The sequence below is a fragment of the Sorex araneus genome, chromosome 5 (assembly GCF_027595985.1).
Source record: "Sorex araneus isolate mSorAra2 chromosome 5, mSorAra2.pri, whole genome shotgun sequence".
NCBI classification, from domain to species: domain Eukaryota; kingdom Metazoa; phylum Chordata; class Mammalia; order Eulipotyphla; family Soricidae; genus Sorex; species Sorex araneus.
In genome coordinates, this window is record NC_073306.1 from 113,546,684 (window position 1) to 113,571,321 (window position 24,638).

At 49.2% G+C, this 24,638-nt stretch overlaps 1 protein-coding gene across 2 annotated transcripts in view; it reads right to left on the reverse strand.

Annotated features, from left to right (window-relative positions):
- Nucleotides 1-8,642: 8,642 nt before the first annotated feature.
- The window catches only part of RNF8 (ring finger protein 8), a 33,668-nt gene continuing 17,672 nt past the window's right edge, over nucleotides 8,643-24,638 (reverse strand). Inside the window, exons 5-8 of one of the 2 annotated variants that reach the window (XM_055139021.1) lie at nucleotides 19,772-19,861; nucleotides 17,471-17,578; nucleotides 15,573-15,777; nucleotides 8,643-9,083 (exon numbers count right to left, since the gene is read on the reverse strand). In XM_055139021.1, the coding sequence (XP_054994996.1) occupies nucleotides 9,070-9,083; nucleotides 15,573-15,777; nucleotides 17,471-17,578; nucleotides 19,772-19,861 (417 nt within the window). In that variant the 3' untranslated portion in view covers nucleotides 8,643-9,069. Of the gene's footprint in view, nucleotides 9,087-15,572; nucleotides 15,778-17,470; nucleotides 17,579-19,771; nucleotides 19,862-24,638 lie in introns of both variants that reach the window. The other variant, XM_055139020.1, reaches the window with a different exon arrangement.

A 24,638-nucleotide genomic window follows, 5' to 3' on the forward strand; every position in this document is an offset into this window, starting at 1 on the left:
GCGAAAGCAGGAGACCAGGCACTGCTGTGGCCAACAGCCCTGGGAAGCCAGCCTGTGCCGGGGCAGCCAGAGGGCCCTCACCCCTCAGAGCCGTTCCAAGTCAGCAGGAGGCAAAGGAGAACTAGAGCCATGCTGGGCTTTTGCTTTTTTATTTGGAAGGGGGCATACACGTCGATGCTCAGGGGTTACTCCTGGCTCAGGGTTCACTCCTGGAGGTGGGTGCCGAGGATTGAACCCAGGTTGGACACATACGAGGCAAACTCCCATCCTACTATCACTCCAAGCCCATCTAGTGCCATGTTAGAAGATGCCAGAGCTGGTCTGTGAGGACCCTGATACCTCCCTGGGGAAAGAGAGCGGATATCCGGTCTCCTAGGTTCAGGGAATAAAGGTCACAGCACCCAGCACTAGGTCTCTGGCTGGAGAAACACCTTCCACAATGTCCATTCCCTCCTGTCAGAGTTTCCTGCAGGCAGCCAGAGGAGGTGTGATGGTGCTCACCACCTGATTGAGCGCGGCTATGGTTACGCCTGTTTGCTTCACTCTCCAACTTACCTGCCTCTCCAGATGTCTGAGGTGAGGTCTGGGAGGAGCTGGGAATCCCAGAGGTGCCTTTGTGTGCTGTGCAGCTCTGCCTCTGCAGGGACCCCATTCCCATCCTGAGCACCGGGGGCATGAGCACCTAGGATCAACCATGTGCCAACATGGCCGTGATGTCCTGGGAAATGTCTCCTTCTCTTGTGTCAAACTTTCCACTATGTCTGATTTCAAATACTGACATTCCCTCACTGATGATGGAGTCAGGAAGACTTTCCCTCCTTTTCTCCCTCGCTCGCTCCCTCTCCCTCTCTCTCTCCCTCTCTCCTTCCCTACTTCTCTCTCCTTCCCTCCTTCTCTCTCTCCCTCTCTCCTTCCCTCCTTTTCTCTCCTTCCCTCCTTCTCTCTCTCCCTCTCCCTCCCTCCCTCTCTCCTCCCTGCCTCCCTCCTTCCCTTCCTTCCTCTCTCCCTCCCTCCTCTTTCCTTCTCTCTATCCTTCCCTCCCTCTCTCTTCTCTGCCTCCCTCCCTCTCCGTTCCTCTCTCCCTCTCCCTTCTCACTCCCTCCCTCTCCCCCTCCATCCAGTGGTACTTTGGATGCTAGGGCCCACCCCTGGCAAACAGCCTAGTGGTGCAGGCCTGATGCTTCAATGCTTGGGCACCAGCCTATGGTGGAGGGTGATGGAGCTATGATGGAGCAGGTGGGACCCCAGGGATTCACCTCATGATCAACGGGAGCCACAGGCCCAGGAATAGAACTCAAAACTTCACACATACCAGGCACGTGCTCCACTCCTCTGAGTCACAATCAGGGCCATAACTGACTCCTGTGTACCAGCACCCACTGGTCAGGGGGTGAATAACTGAGGAAAGCCCCACAAGTGAGGGGGTGAGCCACTGAAGAGAGTCCTACAGGTGAGTGGCTGAGTGGCTGGAGAGCCCCACGGGTCAAGAGGTCAGTGGCTGAGGAGATTCCCGGGCAGGGCTGTGCCAGCAGGAGACTTCTCCCAGTGTAGCCTCATCTGACAAAGGCCCAGGTTCTGAGAAGCCATCAGTCCCATCTGTTACCAGGTAAGGTGCAAGGTTCATGTCAGAAATATGAGGTGTGCCTATCTGAGCTGAAGTTGCAAAGGCTGGAGCTCCTCAAAATCTCTTGGGACTGCCTGCACAGGACGGTGGTGTCCTGGGAAGTTCTGAGGGAGTAGGGGGATATTCAAGGCCTTCCTCCCATGCGCAGGACCCAAACGGGCCTAAGAGGTGCCTTTGAATATCCCTAGTTTGAGCTGACTTATGCCAAGTGATGAGGAAATAATTACCTATTTCCTCTGAGGATAAGGGTACTAGACCTCTGTCCTCCTGGTAACCATGCCACTAAACCCCTGGCAGCCCCAAGTGAGAAAACTAGGCCCCTATTCCCCCATAGGATAAGAGAATTAAGCCCCTGTTCCTGTGAAGATGACACGACTAGGCCCTGTTCCCGTGATGATGAGGGAACTAGGCCCTGTTCCTGTGAGGATGAGGTAACTAGGCTCTGTTCCCATGAGGATGAGGGAACTAGGCCCTGTTCCTGTGAGGATGAGGGAACTAGGCCCTGTTCCTATGAGGATGAGGGAAGGAGGCCCTGTTCCTGTGAGGATGAGGGAACTAGGCCCTATTCCTGTGAGGATGAGGCAACTAGGCCCTGTTCCTCCATGGATGAGGAATCTAGGCTGTGTTCCCATGAGGATGAGGGAACTAGGCCCCATTCCCCTGAGGATGAGGGAATTAGGCCCTGGTCCTGTGATGATGAGGAAACTAGGCCTGTTCCCCTGAGGATGAGGGAATTAGGCCCTGCTCCTGTGAGGATGAGGGAATTAGGCCCTGCTCATGTGATCCTGAGGGAACTAGGCTCTGTTCCCATGAGGATGAGGGAACTAGGCCCTGTTACCTAAGGATGAGGGAACGAGGCTCTGTTCCTGTGAGGATGAGGGAATGAGGCCCCATTCCCCTGAGAATGAGGGAATTAGGCTCTGTTCCCGTGAGGATGAGGGAACTAGACACTATTCCCTTGAGGATGAGGGAACTAGGCCCTATTCCCCTGAGGATGAGGGACCTAGGCCCTGTTCCCATGAGGATGAGGCAACTAGGCCCTGTTTCCATGAGGATGGGGCAACTAGGCCCTGTTTCCGTGAGGATGAGGGACCTAGGCCCTGTTCCCGTGAGGATGAGTAATTAGGCTCTGTTCCTGTGAGGATGAGGAAACCAGGCCCTGTTCCTGTGAGGATGAGGGAACTAGGCCCTGTTCCTGTGAGGATGAGGGAACTAGGCACCCTTTCCTCATGCATATGAAGGAACTAGGCCCCTGTTCCCCTGAGGAACAATCTAGCCCCCTGCTCCCCCAACTCTGAGGGAGCAAATTCTGTTTTCTGGTTCCCTCATGAAGACCAGAGCAGTCAGAAAGATAAGTCTTCTAGAAAACACAGCTACATAGTGATGGCCATAATGACGGCCTTGTTTTCTGTCATGACTACAGAAAGGGCCTAAATGTCTTAGCAACTGTCTGATCCTGCTAGGCTAGAAACATGCTTAGGAATTTCTGCTTCTCCTCTCTCCCCTCCTTGGGACATGCAAATACCCCATCCCCCCATTAGATGTTCTATAAAACTGAGCTCATGCATTAGGTTGGGCCCAGACTGAAAGGGCATGAGCTCATCTTGGCTCCCGGTGAAATAAATAATGCTTCTAAGGCTTTTTGAGCATTTGGTTTTCCTTGTACTGTCAGGTCAGAAACCTGCAACACTGAGGAAAGTGTGATCTCCAGGGAGCTGGTCCTTACCCCCTGAGTGGAAGTGAAAGGGGCCACAGACTAAAAAGACCTTGAAAACTCAGGCCACATACAAGGCCAGGTTTCTATCTGGGCATGGTCCCCTAGTGCAGAGGGTCTATCTGGGAAGTGAAAACACCCAGTATGCTAACACGGGGCGCAGTACTGCTAAACCACAAGTTCACTTCACAAGTACTTCTAAATGGAAGACTCATGGTAAGAGAGAAAGACAGTGGGCAGGTGTTTGCCTTGTCACAAAAGCTCAATCCCCAGCATCTCATATGGTCCCCTGAGTACTTTCGGAAGTGACCCTTGAGTGCAGGGCACCACTGGAAACCAACAAGAGTGTGCCAGTAACCATACAAATAGAAGAATAAGTTGAACAACACAGCTCACAGGTGTGGGTTTTTTTTTGTTTTTTTATCAATAAAAGTTCTCATCTTCTTTCCCAAATCTCCTAATCCTACTGGTTCAGCCTCTACTTAGGGGTAAAAGCTTAGACAGTAGACCAGGTAAAGTTTCGCTTCTCTGAATGGCTCCCTGGAACCAATGCAGGATTCTGCTCTGACCAGGCTGGCCAGCCCAGGACCCTCCAAACCTCAGCTCATGACCACCAGCAAGGGAGAGACAATCCTTCTCTGCTCTGCAAACTCATGTGAGGCCTAGGGGGAGTGAGTTGTGAGTTAAACATACACAGGGGCGCCCCTATTTCTAGAGGGGGGTATGCTATCCAGAGACAAGCTACAAAAAGCAGGCAGGCTTGGAGGGGAGGCGCTGCCAGCAGGTCAACCCGTACCCACAGGGTGAGAGCATCAGCAGCCTGATGGTGCCTCAGGCTTCTTGATACCCCAAAATTGCTGCTGTGCCTCTGGCTGGGCCCCAACAACTTGGGACCAAGTTTCCCGAGAAATTAGACGACCAAAAGTTAGGTATGTGGGAGCCACGCCCACCAACCACCTCCAGCTCAGCATTTATTGGCCTTCCTTCAGAGACCCCTAAATAAATCTCGAAAGAGATAAAAAGCAGGCAATTTCAGCACATTAACGGCCATGATTCAGAGACTCACAAATGAATCTGGAGGAGAGCAGCACACCGCAGAGATGGCTCTCCAACCCATGCCAGGCTGATTTCACCAGGGCACCCTGGAGGGGGGCACGTGTGCCCCTCCGCCTGCCACAAATTTCAACCTCAGCAGCCACAAACCTCCAGAACCCAATCACTGCCAAGCTCACAGCTGACCACCACAGGCTCATTCCAAGCCCCTCATGCATGATCTTCGGTGAAACCCACGCACGTGGGACTAGTGATGGAAAACTCCAGGCTTCATGGAGTTGGGGATGGAAAACCTCCCACCATCTTCCTGCCCTTCCAGTTTCCTGGCTGACACGCCTAAGACCTGCCTCTGGGCACGATCCAGAGACTCACAAATGAATCTCACAAGAGAGCTGGAAGCAGCAGAGATGCCTCTCAACCCCAAGTATTAAAAAATTTTAGAATTCCAAGAGCACACGGTCACTTTTGTGGCCATGTGACCTCATACTATTCATGGCAAACAATACAAAATAAATTATTTAGCATCTGCCTAAGGGCAGCCTGGGGTTTTTTGGGGGGGAGATTCAAAGTAATGGTGGGGGGAAGGTGCAATGGTGGTGGGATCGGTGTAAACAATTATTGTGAACAACTTTTTGAAAAATTTTAAAAAAGTAATGCGGAGTTCATGTCTGCTTCAATCAGCTTAATCAGTGGCTGAATAAAGAGCAGTACTCCTACGTTAAATAAAAAAATAAAAGCAAGCGGGCAACTGGGGAGTCCAGCCCAGACACCCATGCCCATCCTGTTCGTTCAGATAGGAGAAAAAAGCAATGGTGACAATGAGGGGACTTCGGTCTTTCGATGCAAACACAGCCTCCAGTCAAGCTGCTGGTGAGCTTCTACCATCCGTACAACAAAGGGCAAAGCCCGCCTGGGCCAGCGAGAGGCAGTGAGCCCTTTCTGGGCTGGCGTAATTGAATGGAGATGGGCCCCCTGCCTTTCTCTGCCACCTGCTTCACACAACCAGCTGGCTGCGTTCGCCTGCTTAATATGGCCAGGCTCAGAAACAACCAGGGCCTGGTGCAGAGAACACGCCTTTAATCAGAGCCGCGCACAGAGCAGCGGGGCTCAGCTACACTGCGCTTTGGAGCTGCAAGGCAGAAAAGTTATCACGTATTTTTTCCAGGCAAACAAAATGTGGATAATGTCTGATATCAGATCTCCCTCAAGGGAAAGAACAAGCTGTAGCCCAGAGAAATAATGCAGGAGTTTGGGTTAATTTGGGGCTCATTTGTATCTTTTAAAAGTAGATTATTCCAGAGAGAAAGAACAACATTCAGGTTTTGTGAGCAGAGCCAACAACGACTGGTGCGATTATATAGGCCTCACAGAGCGCAATGGAGTGTTTCAGAAATAGACACCTGGGCTCAGAAAGACGGGCTCAAGGCCATGGAGTTACACATGAGCAGGGAGGCAGGGTAGGTACTTGCCTTGCATGTGGCTGAGGTCCCCACAGCCCAGATGGTCTTCGAGCCCAACAGGACTGATTCCTGAGAGCAGAGCCAGTAGTAAGCCCTGAGCACTGCAGCATGTAGCCCCCAAACCAGACCAAATAAACAAAGCAGGGATTAAAACCAACTCAGTGTGACATTTAAATTTTATTTCCCCCTTTTGAAAGCCTGTAATTAAGAGCTCACTTTCTTAGCCTGTATAGCAAAGCTGAGGAGGTGGGGGGGGGGGGTAGGGGGTGGGGGGGTCAGGGAGAGGCTGAAAATCACCCAAAAGTCCTGTGCAGGGACCCAGCAAGAACCGGGTCTGTTAGCTCTATGTCTGCATGTCCGGAGCCTGTGAGGTATATACAAAGATGCTCTTGGCTGGTGGCATTAAAAGTGGGGTACAGGCACTCAAGAGAGCACTGCAGGCAGGGTGCTGTCCTTGCATGTGGCTGACCCTGAATGCAGACCCAGAAGCAAGCCCCGAGCACAGCTGGATGCAACCCACAAAAGAGTGGGGTCCAGTGGGCCCCAACATAGTGACTATCTGGCCTGAGGCGGGTGTCACCCAACTTCTGGGTGTCCATTGAAGCCACCACACCAGAGCAAAGGCAGGCAGGATTCTTGGTAGCTGTTAGAGTCATTCATGCTGTAAGAAACAGTGAATGACACAAACTACACAGCTTGCTGGGTGTTCTGAGCGTGGCACACTGCGTCTGCACCGGGGATGCTCTGGAGACTGTGTCCTACTGGGAACTGAAGCTGGCCTGGGTGCAGGGTACGTGCTACCTTCTCTGGCCCCCAATACAACTTTCAAGGATTAGCAGTAATGAAACTTCACTGAAGCAGCTCGTTTGCTCAAGTCCATATCCTATCAAAATGCACGTGGCTGTCTCCTTCTTGCAATGGCTGGGCACAGATCAACTATTTAAAATATTGGGGCCACACCCAGCAGTATTCTGGGGCTCGTTGCTCAGAGGACCTAGCAGGGATCAAACCTGTGCCCGTGGAGGTCTCTCCCCAGCCCTGGGGAGCAGGGCTGTCACTGTGGGTACCCCACCCCAAAGCTCCTGGGAGTCAGGTCTGTTTGTATTTTCCCTCCTCTTCCCTTTCAGCGGCAGCTGCCATACCCCAGGGCTCACACGTTCAGTGGTGGCTGGGGCACTCGCCAGGGAGGCGTCTGTTTGCAGGGCTTGCACCCACTACTCCGGAGACACTCAGAGGCTGGGATCCAGGTGGCAGGTGGTAGGGACCACGCTGGGCACACGTGGACAGCAGGAGGGATGGAACTCGTGGCCTCACATCTGCAAGGCAGGCGTTTTATTTTTTGGTGGGGGGCTCCTCAGGGGGCTGGGGGCCATCCCAGCAGTTCTCGGGCAACCACGTAAGATGGATCCATGCTAGGGCTGTAGCAGGTCATGTCATTTGGCACCAGAGTGATTCTGGCACTGCTTGGGGGCCACCAAGGGCTACAGCCGGCAATGCTGGGGCCCACGAGCACAGGACATGTGCTCTGCCTCTGCGCTGTCCCCGCTCCAGGTCATTTAGCCAAAAACTGGGCAGGATTTTGTCAAATTGAGAGCCCAATGTTTTGTGTTTTAACAGATGTAAACTTACCAAAAAAATTACACCTTATTACATACGTGGGAAAAATAAGAGACCGTTATATTGACAGTAATCTTTCCCGGGGCAGGAGGCTGGCACTGCGGGCAGGATTCAATCCCGGCACCCCACAGGGCCCTCCGAGCACTGCCAGGAGTGATCCCTGAGTGCAGAGAAAGGAGAAAGCCCCAAGCACTGCTGAGTGTGCCCCCCAAAACAAACCAAACAATAAACAAAACCCCCAATATATTATGGAGAAAACCCTACTTCCAAATAAACACTCTCCCACCTCATTCTCATTACAGAGACACCACAGATTTTCCTAGGCTGGTATCTCTCAAATACCAAACTGGCACTTTTTATAAAGGGAAGGCAAGAAAAATGACCTTTGATTTTTATTTATTTATTTATTTATTTATTTTTTAGATTGCTATTATATAGATTTTATTTTTAAAAATATGGATGTAAGTAGAGATTTTTCAGTATCTGTCTCCTCTTGATTTTAAAGTCATTTCTTTTCTCAAGTCTTGTGACACATGGTTGAAAAGAAAGCAGTGAACATGGATCCAACTATAGTACCAGAGAAAAATGACCTTTGATTTTTAAAAGCAGCATACAAAGTCCTTATAATACCATGGCTTCCCCACCCCACCTTTTTGTGCCACACCTAGCAATGCTCAGGGGTTACTCCTGGCTCTGCACTCAGGAATCACTCCTAGCGGTGCTCAGGGGACCATATGGGATGCTGGGAATCGAACCCGGGTTGGCCATGTGCAAGGCAAATGCCCTACCCATTGTGCTCACTCGGGCCCAGCTTTTCTTTTCTGGCATTTAAGTAAAACAGACTCAGAAACAACTTTCGAACCCTAGCTGAAAGGAGGGTTAGCCTTATCCTGAGGTTTTCCTTACCCTAATAACAGCTTTGCTGCAGCTATACCCCTGGAAAGAAAAGGAAAAGACAATAGTTGGAACCACAGAGAGCCCACCCTGCTGTGGCCTCTGGCCTGAGCCTTGAGGCTCCGTGGGCTGACAGCAGCTGACTCCACCCTCTGATACATTTTCTAGGTTGCAATTTATGAGCTGCTGGTGTTTTAATCTATGAGACTGGGAGCTGGAAGGTAAAGACAAATACACCAAAGCCACAAATACACAAATACAAAATAAGCTGAGCAACCAATAGGCTTTCACATTTTATTTCCAAGAAATGACATCTTGTTTTCATTCTCTCAGACAGAAGCCCCCTTCACTTCAGGGCAGCCATCAGGGTACAACCAGTCAGTCTAAAACCAAAGTCAACAGAGGTGCTTTTGAGGTACCCAAACAATAACAGAACAGTAAATCTGAAAAGCGCAACAGAACCACAGCCTGTTCCACGTGCGGAGACTCTCGTTGAGCCCAGGAGTGGGTATGGTGGGTCCAGGAGTGCCACAAAGTGGGCAGCAGGTTGGCCGTGTGTAAGAGGGATCCATGCCCCTCGGTCTGTCCCGTGTGGCAGTTTCATGCTCTGTCCCAGACTGGCCCAAGACCCATCTACAGAGAATCTTCCAGACCATTCCAAGTCCCCACTGCTTGGCAATCTTCCAAATGTCCCTGGAACCCGGACTTCACGATGGTCTCTCTGCTTTTGAGAGAAAGAAGAGAAATAAAGGAAGAGGCTGCAAGTACCTCGCCAGCCTTCCTCCAACAACCCTCAATTTCTTCCCCATGCAGAGTATCTATGCACTGAAAGGAGCTGGAGTCCATGGCTTCCTGCTAATACCCCCTTTTCCAGAGCCTAAGTGAAAGCCATTCCAAAGGCCTCTTACACCCTCCACAAGGAGCCCAACCTCCTGCCCACTGCAGCCGTGCTGGCTTCTCACCCCGAGCTGCATGACCAGCTTTCCCTTCCTTCTTTGCCAATGGCACTAGCCCACTTGGTAGCCTGGTTGCTGACTTTCAGAGCTTCCTCAAATACATCTTGGAGAGGGTCTCTCAGTTTCCATACCCAGGATCGACAATGCCCTTCCCATCACTGTTCAACCTCTTTTTTTTAGGGGGGGGGGGCAGGCAGGAGGGTGGGGGATGGGAGGGAATTAGGGGCCACCCCTGGCAGTGCTCAGAGGACCATGCAGTTCTGGGGTCTGAACTGAAGTGGGGGCTGCCACACTCCAGCTCTCTAAGACATTCTCCCAGGCCCTGAATCCTTCGCTTTATTTTTCCTTAGTAGCATGAAAGCAGGAATCAGACCTAATTTTTGAGATTGACATGTGAAAATGTGAAACGCCAAAAATTTTCTTGACTTTCCTTAAGCAGCACCTGCCTTCCCTTACCAATATATTCCTCTTTTAGTGAAGCAAAGGCTGTCTCCTTACTTAGAGCTCAGGTTTGATTTCCAGCAATGTACGTCCTCTGAGCACCACTGGGTGAGCGGGGGGGCCTGGGGACCCCCAGAACTTCTGGGCCTGAAGAACACAGGCCAAGTATCACTGCAAGTGGTGCCCTCCCGGCCCCTGAGCACTGCTAGAGAGACAAAAGGAAGAAAAGGATTCCCTTCCAATACGCTCTGCATTTCCTCTTCTCCACTGTTCAATTCCACCAAGAGCCAAGAGCTATCTTGGCTCTTCAGCCACTTCTCTACAGAATCTTTCCTATCAACAATCGAACATATCCAACCCATGTTTTACTCATTCATTCACATCCCACTGTATTTAGGACTCTTGACAATAGGGAGAAATTTTCCAATTCTTATCAAAGCTTAAAATAAAAACCTCCTCCTGTCTCCCGCCAATCACAGCCCGCCCCCGGTGCTGCCTCCCCCAATCACAGCCCGCCCCCGGTGCTGCCTCCCCCAATCACAGCCCGCCCCCGGTGCTGCCTCCCCCAATCACAGCCCGCCCCCGGTGCTGCCTCCCCCAATCACAGCCCGCTCCCGGCGCCGTTCCCGCCCATCTCAGCCAGTTTCCTGAAGCCGCGGCACAGCCCCACTGTACCTGCCCTGCCTGACTCCTCAGCAGCTGACTGTTCCCACACGTTTACGGCGATGACCACCACAGGGAGGGACAGAACGACCCCCTTGGCGCAGGTTTCCCCCCGGAACCGGGTGGCCTTCGGTCGACGCGCCCGCGCCTCGCGGTCCTTCCCGGGTCTGGCCCCAGGTCGCGTTCACACCAGAGTGTCCCACAAGGGCTCTTCCTTGCCTCTTCTGGTCAGTCATCTGGGCCGGAGCGCCGGCCCGCCGGGAGGACCCGGGCCCGACCCGCATCCCGCAAGGTGCCCAAGCACCGCGCGTGTGGCCCAAGCCCAGTCCACCCCCAGCTCCTGACTGTTCCGATCTCACGGCCTTCCACGGCGCGCCCGCGGCCCCCGGGACCCTCCGCAGGGGCCTGGGCGAGAGGAGGGTCCGGCAGCAAGCGCGCAAGCGGGTGAAACGCTCTCAGGCTCAAGGGGACCCGAGGTGTGAATTCCCGAGGGCAAGAAAGCAGCAAGCGGCTGAGCAGCCCTGGTCAGGGACAGCAGAGGGGCCATCTCCCAAGCAGCACCCAGGGGCCCCGGGGCCAGACCCAGCGACACTCGACCCAGTGGTGTGCACATGTCCTAGTGCCAGAGGCAGCGGCTCATGGGCACTGCCCCCTCGGGTGCTGCTCATGCCCACAGCAGCAGGCAGACACCTTAGGGCGGATGCACTGTCACGCAGCAGCAGTGACCCTAAGTCACTTTCCATGATTAGTTCCAGGAAATCTAGAAGGGAAAACTTATTTGGGCTTTGCATCAAAAATGCTGTGTTCAGTTAAGGGCAGGAAACAAGATACTTTCAAGGGCAAACTCTTTGCTTAACAACCCTACTCTGTATGGGGGGCTGGAGCAATAGCACAGCGGGTAGGGCATTTGCCTTGCACGCGGCTGACTAGGGTTCAATTCCCAGCATCCCATATGGTCCCCTGAGCACCACTAGGGGTAATTCCTGAGTGCAGAGCCAGGAGTGACCCCTGTGCATTGCCAGGTGTGACCCAAAAAGCAAAAAGAAAAACCTACTCTGTATTTATAAAATGATCTACAATACGAAGTTCCTGGAATTGTAAAGTTATATGTTAGTGGGGAGGGGGTCCTACTCTTTAAGAGAATCAAAAAATAGGATGGGGGGAGGAGGCGGGAGAAAGGTCTGGAGTGCTTCATGCCTGCAAGCATCACAGGATGTGGCGGGAGGGGGGCTTCCCCAGAGCTCTGACTTCCAGGCCAGTCTGAATCTCTTCACCCCACACACATGGTTCCCTCAGACCTAGGCGTCTTTGTGTTTGGGGTGCCCTGTAACAATCATTACTCACATTCTAGGACGTTCACTCCCCAAACTGTCCAAGTCTTTCTGGGTGCCTGTGGAAAGGTGGCAGCTCTTGATGATGGGTGGGAGATGCTGTCTTTCCCATCCCAGAGAACCCTGGGACAGATCCGATTACAAAACACAGGAAGAATCCAGTGTTACATGGAATTGAATGAAGTGCACAGCCTCACCACACACCAACCTTGCTGAGACAGACTGTCCTATACAGCCCAGCAGGGACGTGGACTTTATACCTGTGGCCTCTCCCTGCTGCAGAGGGATGAACCCAGGCGCTGAGAAGTATTGGCTAATCCCACGGACTCTCTCTGGCTGAGGCTCATTTGCCAGGTACCTGCATCTTCTTCCTTCGCAGACTCCTTTCAGCAAGGGAGGCAGGCAGGACCAGGGAGTCTTCCAAGGGGCGGGCAGGCAGGCACTCTTCAGAGACCACCCACATTTCCTGTGCTACATCTGAATCACGCCCCTTTGCCTGCAGAAACCAGAAACACCCCAAACCAGGTGCTCTGACCCGGCCAGTCTTCCTAGATCTGCTGGAACCCCAACTCCTGGAGACCAGGGTCTTTGGACCCAAGAATGTCAAAAATGCAGTACTTCATCACTCTTCCTCTCCACTGTGGCACACCTGAGGGCACATTCCCACAGGTAGAGAATGTCAGCCTTTGTGATCACATCCTGGCGCTGCTGAGGATTGGACGTGGTTAGATAAACTGAACTAAAAAAACACCATTTAAAGGACCAACAGGCTCTGTTATTTCCAAAAAATTTGTGCTTTTTTTCTGAACACAATCAAAAGAAACTACCAGAGAAAGCAAAGAGTGAGACAAAGAGTAACACAAACAACCAACAAACACCTAATGAGAACAGCCATCAGCAGGGAAGATGGAGCATGACTGACAGAGACCCCACTCAGCCCCTCACCAGCTCCAGACATCAAAATGCCTCCCCTACAGAAAAAAATAAAAATAAAGTATCTCCTGCCAATATTCTGGAAAGACACCATCACTCATGTGACAGCCACCGGCCCGGAGTGTGTTATCTGCCAGGCTCTGCAGCCCCTCTGAGCAGGTCTGGCAGCAGACCACCTCCCCCCTCCTCTTCTCCTCTATAATCAGGTCTCACAGAGCTTACAAGGGATCGGCGCTCATCAGTCACGAAGACGGACTCCTCCTGTGGGGATAGAGCAGCGGACAGGCTGCTCCTGGCGAAACCCGGGTCTCAGGATGCCACCACGGACAGACAGGTCTCCTCGAGCCTGTGATAAGAGCAATCCCAGCTCTGGAGGAAAATGCCAACAGCTGTAAGCTTGCCAATCCAAGTTCCCAGATTCTAAATTTGGCCCTTTTTAAAATTTCCATGCACTGGGGATTAAACTGCTTTCAACTGGCAGGAAGGTCAGTCTGAGGGGAGAATTTTTCTCTAAACCCCACGCTGCAACCCAGTGAAGCTGCTGATGGCTCGGGCACATGTTTCTCTAAATCAGGCTTCAAAACCTGCTGTCTCTCTCCAGAGACAACCTCAAAGCTGCAGTCACTGTGATAAGTGCAGAAACTGAGCCTGGTGCCAGGCTCTCAGCCAATGAACGCAAGAGGGCGGCTGACAATCCTCGGTGCAGGCTCCTCGGGTTACCAAAGAAGAGGCACCACATTCGCCTTTGGAGAGACATGGGGGCGGTGGGGGGCTGGGATCATTTACACACTGGGAGAGAGGGATAATCAGGGACGGGTCTCAATGCTCCCAGTCTGTGAAAGGCAAGTAGATGAGGTGACAAGTTCCACTAATCCAAGGTGCAGAGGAGAGGACACGGAAGTTTGAGCGTGCGACGGTCTGCGAGATATAGAAGCTGTGGGCTTGGGGACCCCAAAACTTTCTTCAGCCAGCACTAACTCGGTTCCGTGTCACAGTGGATGGGTAGAAAGCATCATGATGCAAGAGGAAAGGTGCCCCCATGCCTGCCCCTCCATCTCCACCCATGTCCTCAGTTCACCTCTATCCTTGTGTGTGGAGAAGGTATACAGAAACGAAGACGGAATGACAGGTTATGGGAAGGAACAGCAATGGGATTTTGCCAGAATCAAGTGGCTCTGGGTAGCTAAAACATATACATATATTTTTGCTTTTTGGGTCACACCCAGTGATACACAGGGGTTACTCCTGGCTCTGCACTCAGGAATTACTCCTAGCGGTGTTGACTGCGATGCTGGGAATCGAACCTGGGTCGGCGGTGTGCAAGGCAAACGCCCTACCCGCTGTGCTATCACTCCAGTCCCTAAAACATCTTTTGAAGGGCTCAGAATTGGGCATGAAGCCGAGAAGTTCATAACTGTCAACAAAGTGGAAAGTATTTTGCTTTCAAAGACCACCACCATCCAAAAGGTTGGAGAGCAAAGGCAGAGGTCAGAGGGTAAAGATCAGAATGTCTTTCTGGGTCAAAACAATGTGCTCAGCAACCTCACTCCTGACACTGCAGCGTACTTGCCGCCTCGCCTCTGCACACAAGTCATGGCCAGTTTCACACCGCAGCTGCCTACAAATCCACAACAGTGACAATTGCTCCTCGGAAGGACAGAGATGCAGGGACCAGGAGGCCCCATCTGAAGCCCCATGGCTCTGTTTTGTTGGTGGTGCTGCTGGGAACGGAAGCCAGGGCCTCAAGCACCCAAATCCCTGAGCTGTTGCCCAACCCCGGCAGGCGCTCTTTAGGCCTTTGCTTCTCTGACCTACAGAGTGAACACAGGTGACAGGAATGGCCAATGGCCAGGCATAAGCAGCCTCTTCGGGGACTGAGCTCCTCTTCTCTGATAGGACGGTCAGAGACTCAGGCTCCGGCGCGCTCCTGAAGGCACTGCTCTACTGGACCAGAACGGACTCTTACTGTCCCTGCTTCTATGCACCCTCACCCCGCCAAGCCCGCCCTTACTGTCCATTAGCTGCCTCATACATTTCCCCAGGACACAGCCTGTCACCCTAAGCATATTCAGGTCTTGTGCAGCCTTTAAAATAGCAGGCCTGGGAGTGAAACTACCCGGTTAACCGAGCAGATTATTCACGATGGAGTGTGGGTCAGGGAAATCCCCCCGCCCTCCCCAGCCTGTATCCTGCTGGAGACTTGTTGGGGAATACAGCAGGATCCTTAAAGAAAACACAGTTAAATTTCCCTGTCTGGCTTAACATTATGCCCAGTTTGTTAATTAACCTGTACTTATTTAGCCTATGTATGTGTTTTCTTCATTCTCCATGTTCAGATCTTTGATACGTACACATTTGAGCTATAATTTATTACATGCCCAACCCAAGGATTTTGCAACACCCAGTCAACAACTAAACTGTCTTGAACAACAGCACCATCTAGCGGCCAGTACAAAAGCAGCAAACTGTTGGACCCAGTGGCTTCAAACCATTTCTTTGGGATGGGTCTGGGCCACACCTGGCTGTGGTTAAAGCTCACACTTTGCTCTGTGTTCTGGGTCACTCCTGATGCGGCTCAGGGACTATGTGAGGTACTAGGAATTGAACTGGGGTGGTGTATGCAGGGCAAGTGCCTGACCCCTCTACTCTCTGGCGCTCCAATCAGCCCCATAACTAAGGCACACACGTTTTTACCCTCCTCTTAGCCCCTGAGCTCAAATCAACAAATCAGTTCTACCCCAGTCCTTCCTCACACATTCATTACCATTAAGTCCTTTTCCTTTCTCCCATTTCTTCCACCTCCTCTTCATCTCTTTTCCCGAACCAAAGAAAATCTGCTGTGAATCAAGTCTCTGTTGAGAGGATGCCTCTGATCACATCACCTACCTTTCCGTTCCCTAGTGAGAGCAACGCGTCGTTCTTTCACCTCTGCGCTCAGATTTTCTACCATTTTATTAATGCAGTTGTCCAGAACCAGGGAATGGGTTTTGGACTTGATGTCCTTCCGACAAATGGGGCACTCTATCTTCCGCTTCATCCACTCACTGATGCAGTACGAGCAGAAACTGTGGGCACAGTTCAAGGTGACAGCCTGTGGGGAAGGCGTGAACAGGCATCAGAGCTGTGCATCCCCGCACAGACAGAACCCCCAGGCCAGATGGAAAGCTTGTTGTCATGGAATCTGGGGGACTTACAAAGGACATTAGAATTATTCCCGGGGATAAAAGATTTTAGGCTTCAGGTCAGACAATTCATTTTCATTTCTCAAAGTGAAGTTCATAGACTCAGGCCCCAGGCAAGCTCATTTGTCTGTTCTGTTCTACCAACTCTTTTCTGACAATGTGGATTAACTTCCTTAGGAAAAAAAAGGTCACCAAACACAAGTAGGATTTGTATGCAAATCTTTAGCAAAATGCATCACTAATTTTCTTAGGGAAATAAGTTTATGTCCAGTTATTGGCAAATTAGAAGTTCAATTTTAAGTTATAAAGGGGGAGAACATATTGAATATTCAATGGATTGAAAGGTAAAAGGCATCATCTCTGCTCAAAAAGTCAATGTAAAAGATATCAGTAAAATGGTAATCTAAAAAAATTTAACAACAAAGAGTAGTGGGCTCACGGACAGTGTATGAATCCCATGAGAAGAGAGGAAGCAAATCCTCCTGGATTTGCAGGTCAGATTTCTGCCAGACCCTTTTTACTGTCAAGAATATAAACCATTCTCTTTGTTATTCTTGTTTACATCTCCTAAGATCTAACTTTTTCTGGGGCTCAAAAGTCTGCTTTCCTGAATTTAGGGCATAAATGGAGAACAATATAAAAATTATGTATTTTTCAAATGTCAATTTGGGCCCAGAAAGCCAAGACATTCTGTTTACTATGTGAAATAAACTCTAATAAATAGGACTACAACCTGTCTAATTAAAATGAAACCTTTTCCCAACACTGCCTTTAAGAGGTGGCTGGTAGGAAAGGTCAGGCAGGTGGTGTGCTGTCAAACCACACAGCCAGACTGTCTCGTAACTATCTGTGCAGATGCTCCAGGCTGGCTAACGTATCACCCACTCTGATCTCCCTTTTCTTGTCTTACTCTGGTAGACCCTCCATAAAGACCACCTGAAAAAAGGGAAGCAGTATGTACACACAATTTCCTTTTTAAGGGCACCTAAAATGCACTGTCATTTAACAACTTGAGTTTTACACTTTAGTTATCAGATGAACTGGTCCCAAATGGGAACAGCTCTGAAAAATGAAAGAATGCAAAATTTTCACAGAGTAGATGTTTCATCTTCGTAAGGCGTCTCTGCATCCCTGAAATACGTTCCGCTGCCTTGCTGAATCCCCACAGTAACCACATGGCGGTGACGACTCTCCACCCTGCTTAAAAGCTGCTCTACACGCCCACTCAGCACCATGCCCCCTTCTGAGTAAAAAAATAGCTGCACTGAGATGTTTTATTCTGCTACTTTAAAAAAAATCTAAAGCTATGAGGCTGTTTTCTCCCCACCAGTGATGAAGTAAGACTTTATTTTCAGTTTTAAAATTTAAATATACCAAAAAATATTCAAGAACAAGTGAAAAAAAAAAAAAAGGACAGTGGATAAAAAACAAATGAGAGTTGACCATCTCTAGAGGTCACTTTGAGATCAAATAGATACAATAAATTCATGAGAAAAAAACTATCCGGAAAGTTTCCTTATAGCTGACATGACCTGTACTGATGGCCCACGTTCCATTCAGGGCTGGGAGAACAAGGAAGCAGGAGCCACTGCCCCTAAGTACCTCTATGAAGTATTCTGAGCAAATAATACACTGGAGCTCATTCTCTAGCACGTCATGCACGTGGCTAAGAACTTCTTCCTTCTGTGCCTGCACTTTCTTCTTCTCTTCCTGCAAAGATAACAACCCAGACCTGTCATTTGGAAGAAGGAACAAGAATGCAAAACAGAACAAGGGGACAGGATACAGAAAAAGTCTTAATTTAAAATTCATTCTAAATACAATTCATCCCATAAGAATAAAACTTTCCCTACAGGTCACTGTTGCTCAGAACTGCTTTCTCGGAGGCCCCTGCCTTCCTTTCTCCCAGCTCTCTGCTTTTTTTCACTATCTGCGCTGCAGTTTCTGCCTCCATCCCCCGAATTAACCGGAAGTAGCTGGTGTAGTTCCAGAGCTCTCTGAGCGAGGTAGGAGATGTGACGAGCAGCCCTCCGAGAAGGAAGCTGAACTGGTCTGGGAGCTTCTCCGCACCTGCAGTGCCTCTCGGCTCCCTGAGGCTCTTTTCCACCCCCGCAGGGTCCGCGGGTGCCCTCCCTACACTTCCTACAAGACGTCGGACCACCTCACGGGCAGTTTTTAAACGTGTTCTCCTGAAGCAGACATGTATGTTAGCACCTCGCACACCAAACAAAAAGCACCAGGAACCTGAGCGTGAGAGGGGAATGGCCACTCTGACTATATGTGACCAACTGATGAATTTTTTTATCTTTTTATTTTCTTTCCAAAGCCAAACAAAACCCACCAGGATTCTCAGGGGCCTGAAGGGAGCTTGGATCCATTTTCACTACAATCAAGTTTTCTGAAAAATCATGAACAGCTGAATACTTTTAAATGCAGTGTTTCTTGAAGACTGGAAAAGTTTCTCTGTGATTTAGACAGCGGTTTAGAACCAGAAAGAGATTTCTTCTTTCCTGTCCTCTGCGCCATAGGGCTGGTAGCAGAGAGACACGGTCACACCAGTACACTGACTTCCGGTCACAGGATGCTAACGGGCGGCCTGGGGACAGGATCCAGCCTACGGACTCTGGTCTGTCTAACCATCCTGGTATTAAAAATATAATGACGGGGCTGGTGGGTAGGGCGTTTGCCTTGTATGCGGCCAACCCGGGTTCGATTCCCAGCATCCCGTATGGTCCCCTGAACACTGCCAGGGGTGATTCCTGAGTGCAGAGCCAGGAGTAACCCCTGTGCATCGCCGGGTGTGACCCAAAAAAGCAAAGAAAAAATTAAAAATATATATAATAACAACAACAACAATAAACTAATTTCTAGTGTTTCAAATTGGAATACCTTACATAAATATTTGAATTTTCATATTCTGTGGAAAATTCAGGAGCTCTGATAGCCCTGGGCTATATATGATTTCAGGCGGCAGCAGAGCAGACCTGCCTCTGAGAGAGAGGAGGAGCGGGATGAAGGTGCAGAGACAGGGAAGGGGTGGCGGAGGGAGTGAAGGGGGGATCAGGGAAGGTGTAGGGATGGGCTGGGGGAAGAAGGCAGAATCGGGGGGGGGGAGTGGGGGGGACCCAGGTGTTTTCCATCAGTCACTGTCTTCACCATTAGCTACCATCTCATATAACTTGGCCACGTGACTCTCTATTACCGGTCTGCCCTGGCAGGCACCTGAGTTTAATCCCTAATTTAGGAGTTCCACTGATTTGCTGTAAGAAAGAATTATAGGATGAACTATTCTCTAAGACTATACTACTCTTTGGGGGCCAGAGAGGGAATACAGCAGGCAAAACTCTTGCCTTACAAGCATCCAAATGAGGTTGAATCCCCAGTATACCCCAAACAGTGCTTTCCCTGAACTCTGCCAGCGGTAAGCATCGAGCACCAAGGGGTGTAGGCCCCTCAAAGAAACCAAGACTGCCCCACCCCTTAAGCTGTGCCACCAAAACACTCCAAGAATATCTATCAGGCAACTAATATATAAAGAACAAAGAGCAAAGGAATAGAAGAGCAGACTAGCGGATGTGAGTGTCTTATTTCCAACATTCTCCTTTGAAGAAAGAAAAACAACCGTACAGACAAAATCTGCGCACCCCCCCCCCCGCCCCCAACAGTGCCCAGGAGGTGCTCCGGGCTCAGGGAACCGTGTGGTGGCAGGGCCTGGACTGGGACTGTGCAAGGTAAGTTGCCTTAACCCCTCTACCTGGCCACTGGCCCAAGTAACTGCAGAGATTACTTCCTGCGAGACTGGGCAGAGCAGAGTGTCTCTCCCTGGCCACAGCGCTCCTGGACTGCCAAACTGCGGGGCTACAGATACCGACCACATTATAAACCTTCATCTTCCTTCCATACCTTGGTCTGCTCCAATTCTTTGTTCTTGGCTTGAATGATTGCTTCAAAGTCCTTCTTGCTACGATTTAGCTCTTCCATCAGAGCGCGATACTGTTGAGACATCAGAGATACAGATCAGGGTGAGCTCCAGAACGCTTCCAACCACAGCCAGCTCCCTCCCGCCGGCAAGGGCTCAGGGTTGGCAATGTTCCTGCCCCTCAGGATAGCACACTTAGCTGCTACTTTCTTTCAAATTAGGGTTAACTAATCCAATTTTAGTGGCCATACAAATCGGCTGAAGAACTTTGTGCTTTCCTGAGAGTCTGACTCTGTGGGTTTGAGGGAGGGCCCAAGAACCTGCACTTTAAAAGTCACCCAGGCAGTTACGGGAACAACAGTCAAGAATGGCTGAGAAACTCAGAAGTGACCTAGCACAACAGAAGTTTCAGAATCAAGGGAGACGGGATTCAGAAAATAAGGAGCAGCATTTCTCAGCTGGGGGTGGCATGGGCCTTGGTGGGCCCCAGGGATATTTCAAGGATGCTACAGGTGAGTCACAATAAATGAAGGGGGAGGGGTGTGTGCATGGTCTGGGACTGGGGGCTCAGTTAGGCCAGGACACCACAGGAAGGAAACAAAGTTGAAAAAGGAAACATGGATTGCTTTCTTTTTCTTTCTTTCTACTTTTGGTCACTCCCAGAGTGCCAGGGCTTACTTCTGGCTCTGTACTTGGGACCACTCCTGGAGTGCTCAGGGGACCATATGTGGGATCAAACCCGGGTCAGCTGCATGCAAGGTAAACATGCTACATGCTGCACTACACCTGTCTCTAAATCGATCATTTTGACTGAAATCAAAAACACCCTTAAGCCACCCCAGTCGTATACGACATACTCAGAAGACGGCAGGGGGAGAATGGCTGGGGTCTTCTGGAAGCTGCTCACACCAAGCACCTGACGTCTCAGTTTCCTCACACTTACACTAAAACGCTCGTCTCAGACCCTTTGCAAAAAATTTGAACACTCACCTCAGATCCTTCATTAAAGAAGTACCCACCTGCATCAGTATTGGTAGGAAACCAAATTATGGCTGGGGCCAGAGCAATAGCACAGTGGGGAGGGCCCTTGCCTTGCATACAGCTGACCCAAGTTCAATCCCCAAGTTCAATCCCCGACATCCAATCCAATAATGGCTAGGAAAGCATTCAGGAAGGCTTCTGCGGATTTCTCCTAATGGCAAGCAAAGAGGGGGCTTCAGGGGACAGCAGGAGGAAGCCCTGAACTATGACAGCTGAGAGCACACCATGTGCCCTGGGGCCTGGCGTCACACCCAAAAGTGTTCTGTTTTAAGGTGATGAACAAAGACTTATGAGTGCTGTGCTAGACAGTGTCCTCACAGCCAGCCTTGGGCGCTGGGGGGGCAGTGGGCTTCCAAATGGCTGCACAATGCTCTCTTCCCATCAGTTCCAAATAAGAGCTCCCAGAATAACAAGCTGGAATCCCAAAGCACAATCCAAAAGATCAATGGGACCAAGAACTGGTTCTTTGAGAAAATAAACAGGATCAATAAACCAACAGCAAGACTCACAATGGAAGAGAAAGAACCTAATAAACAGAATCAGAAATGAAAAGTGGGACAGGAAGCCCAGAAATTCAAAGGATCATCAGATTACTTTGAGAATCCTTATGCCACCAAACAAGAGAACCTTGAAGAAATAGATATATTGCTGGATTCCTATGAACTCCCACGGCTGAACCAAGATCTGTACCACCTGCACAGACCTATCACAATTGAGGAAATGAAATGGTAATCAAAACTCTTCCCAAAAACAAAAGCCCTGGCCCAGATGGATTCACTTGTGAATCTTCCAAACCTTTAAAGAGGACCTACTGCCATTCCTTCCCAAGCCTTTTTAGGGAACTGAACAAAGAGAAACACTCTCAAACTGTTTCTACGAGGCACATATCACCTTGGTAACAAAAGCAGACAGACACCACAAAGAAAGAGAATTACAGGCCGATATTCCTGATGAACACAGATGCAAAGGTCCTCAACAAAATACTAACAAACCAAATTCAACGACTCATTAAAAAAATCATACACCATGACCAAGTAGGATTCATCCTGGGGATGCCAAGGATGGTTCAACATTTGCAAATCAATCAACATATATACCATCTCAATAAAAGGAAAGATAAAAAACTTTTTGATCATATCAGTAGACATAGAGAAAGCATTTGACAAGATACAGCACCCATTCATGATAAAAACTCTCAACAAAACAGGAGCTGAAGGAACTTACTTCAATATAGTCAAAATCATCTACCACAAACTCACAGCAAACATTATCCTCAATGGGGAAAAACTAAAAGCTTTCCCTCTAAGATCAAGCGCAAGACGAGTTTGCCCACTCTCCCATATACAGTACTGGAAGTACTTGCCATAGCAGTTAAGTAAGAAAAAGATAGCAAGGGCATCAGGACAGGAAAGGAAGAAGTCAAGTTCTCACTATCTGCAGATGGCATGATACTAAGAAACTCCTAAGGACTCTATCAAAAAAGCTCGTAGAAACAATAGATTTGTATAGAAAAGTGGCAGGTTACAATTTTGATACCCAAATGCCCATGGCTTTCCTATATGCAAATAATATAAGAGAAGATATTTAAAAATCCCATTCACAATGCCTCAGAAAATCAAATACCTTGGAATCAGCTTAACTAAACAGGTGAAGGACCTATAAAAAAAACTGCAAAACACTACTTCAAGAAATAAAAGAGGACACAAGAAAATGGAGACACATCCCCTGCTCATGAATCGGGAGGATTAACATAAATGGCGATACTCCCCATAGCATTATACAGATTCAGTGTGGTCCCTAAAAGCATAACCACTTCTTTCTTTGACATTTTTTTAAAAAAGAGATAAAAAAAAAAACTCCTGAAAGTCGTATCGAATAAGCCCCTCAAAATCCTTGAGAATGCTTGAGAAAAAGATCGGAGGCATCACCTCCCCCAACTTCAAACTGTATCATAAACCAGTAGTACTGAAAACAGCATGGTATTGGAATAAAGACAAATTCACAGACAAATGGAATAGAGTTCAATATCCAGACAGACCCTCAAATATATGATCATTTCATCTTCAATAAAGGAGCAAGAAATGTGAAGTGGAGCAAGAAAAGCCTCTTCAACAAGTGGTGCTGGGAACACTGAACAGCTACATGCAAAAGAACAATTTTGTACCTCTCTAATGCAAGGCACGAAAGTCAGACCGAAATGGATTAAAGACCTCTCAATATCTTAAGAAACATGGAGGAAAACAGACAGAACCCTCCATGACACTGAAATTAAAGGTATCCTCAAAGATGAAATACCACTGACCAAGCAAGTGGAAGCAAAGATAAACGAGTGGGACTACTTTAAGCTAAGAAGCTTCTGCACCTCAAAACAGTGACCAAGATACAGTGAAAGCCCAGAGATGAGAAAAATTATTTACCCAATACCCATCAGATAAGGGGTTAATATCAACAGATATATAAGGTACTGGTAAAACAAGAAAAAAAACATCCAACCCCATCAAAAAATGGGAAGAAGAAATGAAGAGACTTTTTTAAAGAAGAAATACAAATGGCCAAAAGGCACATGAAAAAATGCTCTACATCACTAATCATCAGGGAGATGTAAATCGAAACAATGCAGTATCATCTCACAACACAGAGACTGGCCCACGTCAAAGAGAACAAGAACAGCCAGTCCTGGCATGTTGTGGGGCGAAGGGACTCTCGCTCACTGATGGGAATGCAGACTAATCCAGCCATTCTGGAAATCAATAAAAAGCTAGAAACTGAACTTCCATTTCTCAATGGATCCAGCAATACTACTCCTGGGAATATACTCTGGGGGTGCAAAAATACACAGCAAAAATGCCATATGCACTTCTATGTTCACTGTAGAACTATTCACAATAGCCAAAATCTGGAAACAACCCGAGTGCCGAGAACAAACAACTGGATAAAGAAACTATGGCACATCTACACAGTGGAATACAACGGAGCCACCAGGAAAAATAGTCATGAGGGGCCAAAGCAATAGTAGGGCAGGTAGGGTCCCCAGCGCACTGTCAGCAGTTTAATTCCCGAGTGCAGAGCCAGCAGTAGCCCCTGAGCATCACTGGGTGTGACACCCCCTCTCCCCTAAAAGAGTCATGAAATCTGCTTATAAATGGACAGACATGGAAAGTATCATGCTGAGTGGAAAGAGTCAGAGGAGAGGGACAGACCTAGAATGACTGCACTCGTTTGTGGGATAAAAAAACAAACAAACAAACAAAAAAAAACAGCATGAGACTAACACCCAAGATGAGGAGAAACGGGCCCAGAGGGCTGGTCCATAGTCGAAAGCCCGCCTCAGGGCTGGGGGAGAGTGCAGCTGGGATAGAGAAGGACCATTATGATAATGATAGTTGGAAATAATCACTCTAGATAAGAACTGTGTGCTAAAAGGAGATAAAGGCACCAACACAATAACCATTCAGTACCTGTATGTAAACCATAACGTTCAAAAGGAGAGAAAGGAAACAAGTGCCTAGCACAGAGGTAGGCTGGGGGTACTTTGCAGAAGGACGGAAGAACAGGTGCTGGAACACTGTGAGGTAATACCCAAAACACGAACAGCCTTGTACTTTTATCTCATGATGATTCAATTAAAAATAAACAAACAAAATACAAATAAAAGCTTTCAAACCTTCCTTCACCCTAAAGAGGGAACTCATTTAGAAAATCAAGACTCAAGAATACTGAATGAGTTTTTCTCTAAGTCTTGCTAGGGTACACCCATCCCTCGGGACTGCAGGTGGCCACTGTCCCAAGCCCCGTGGCAAGGCCAGGAGC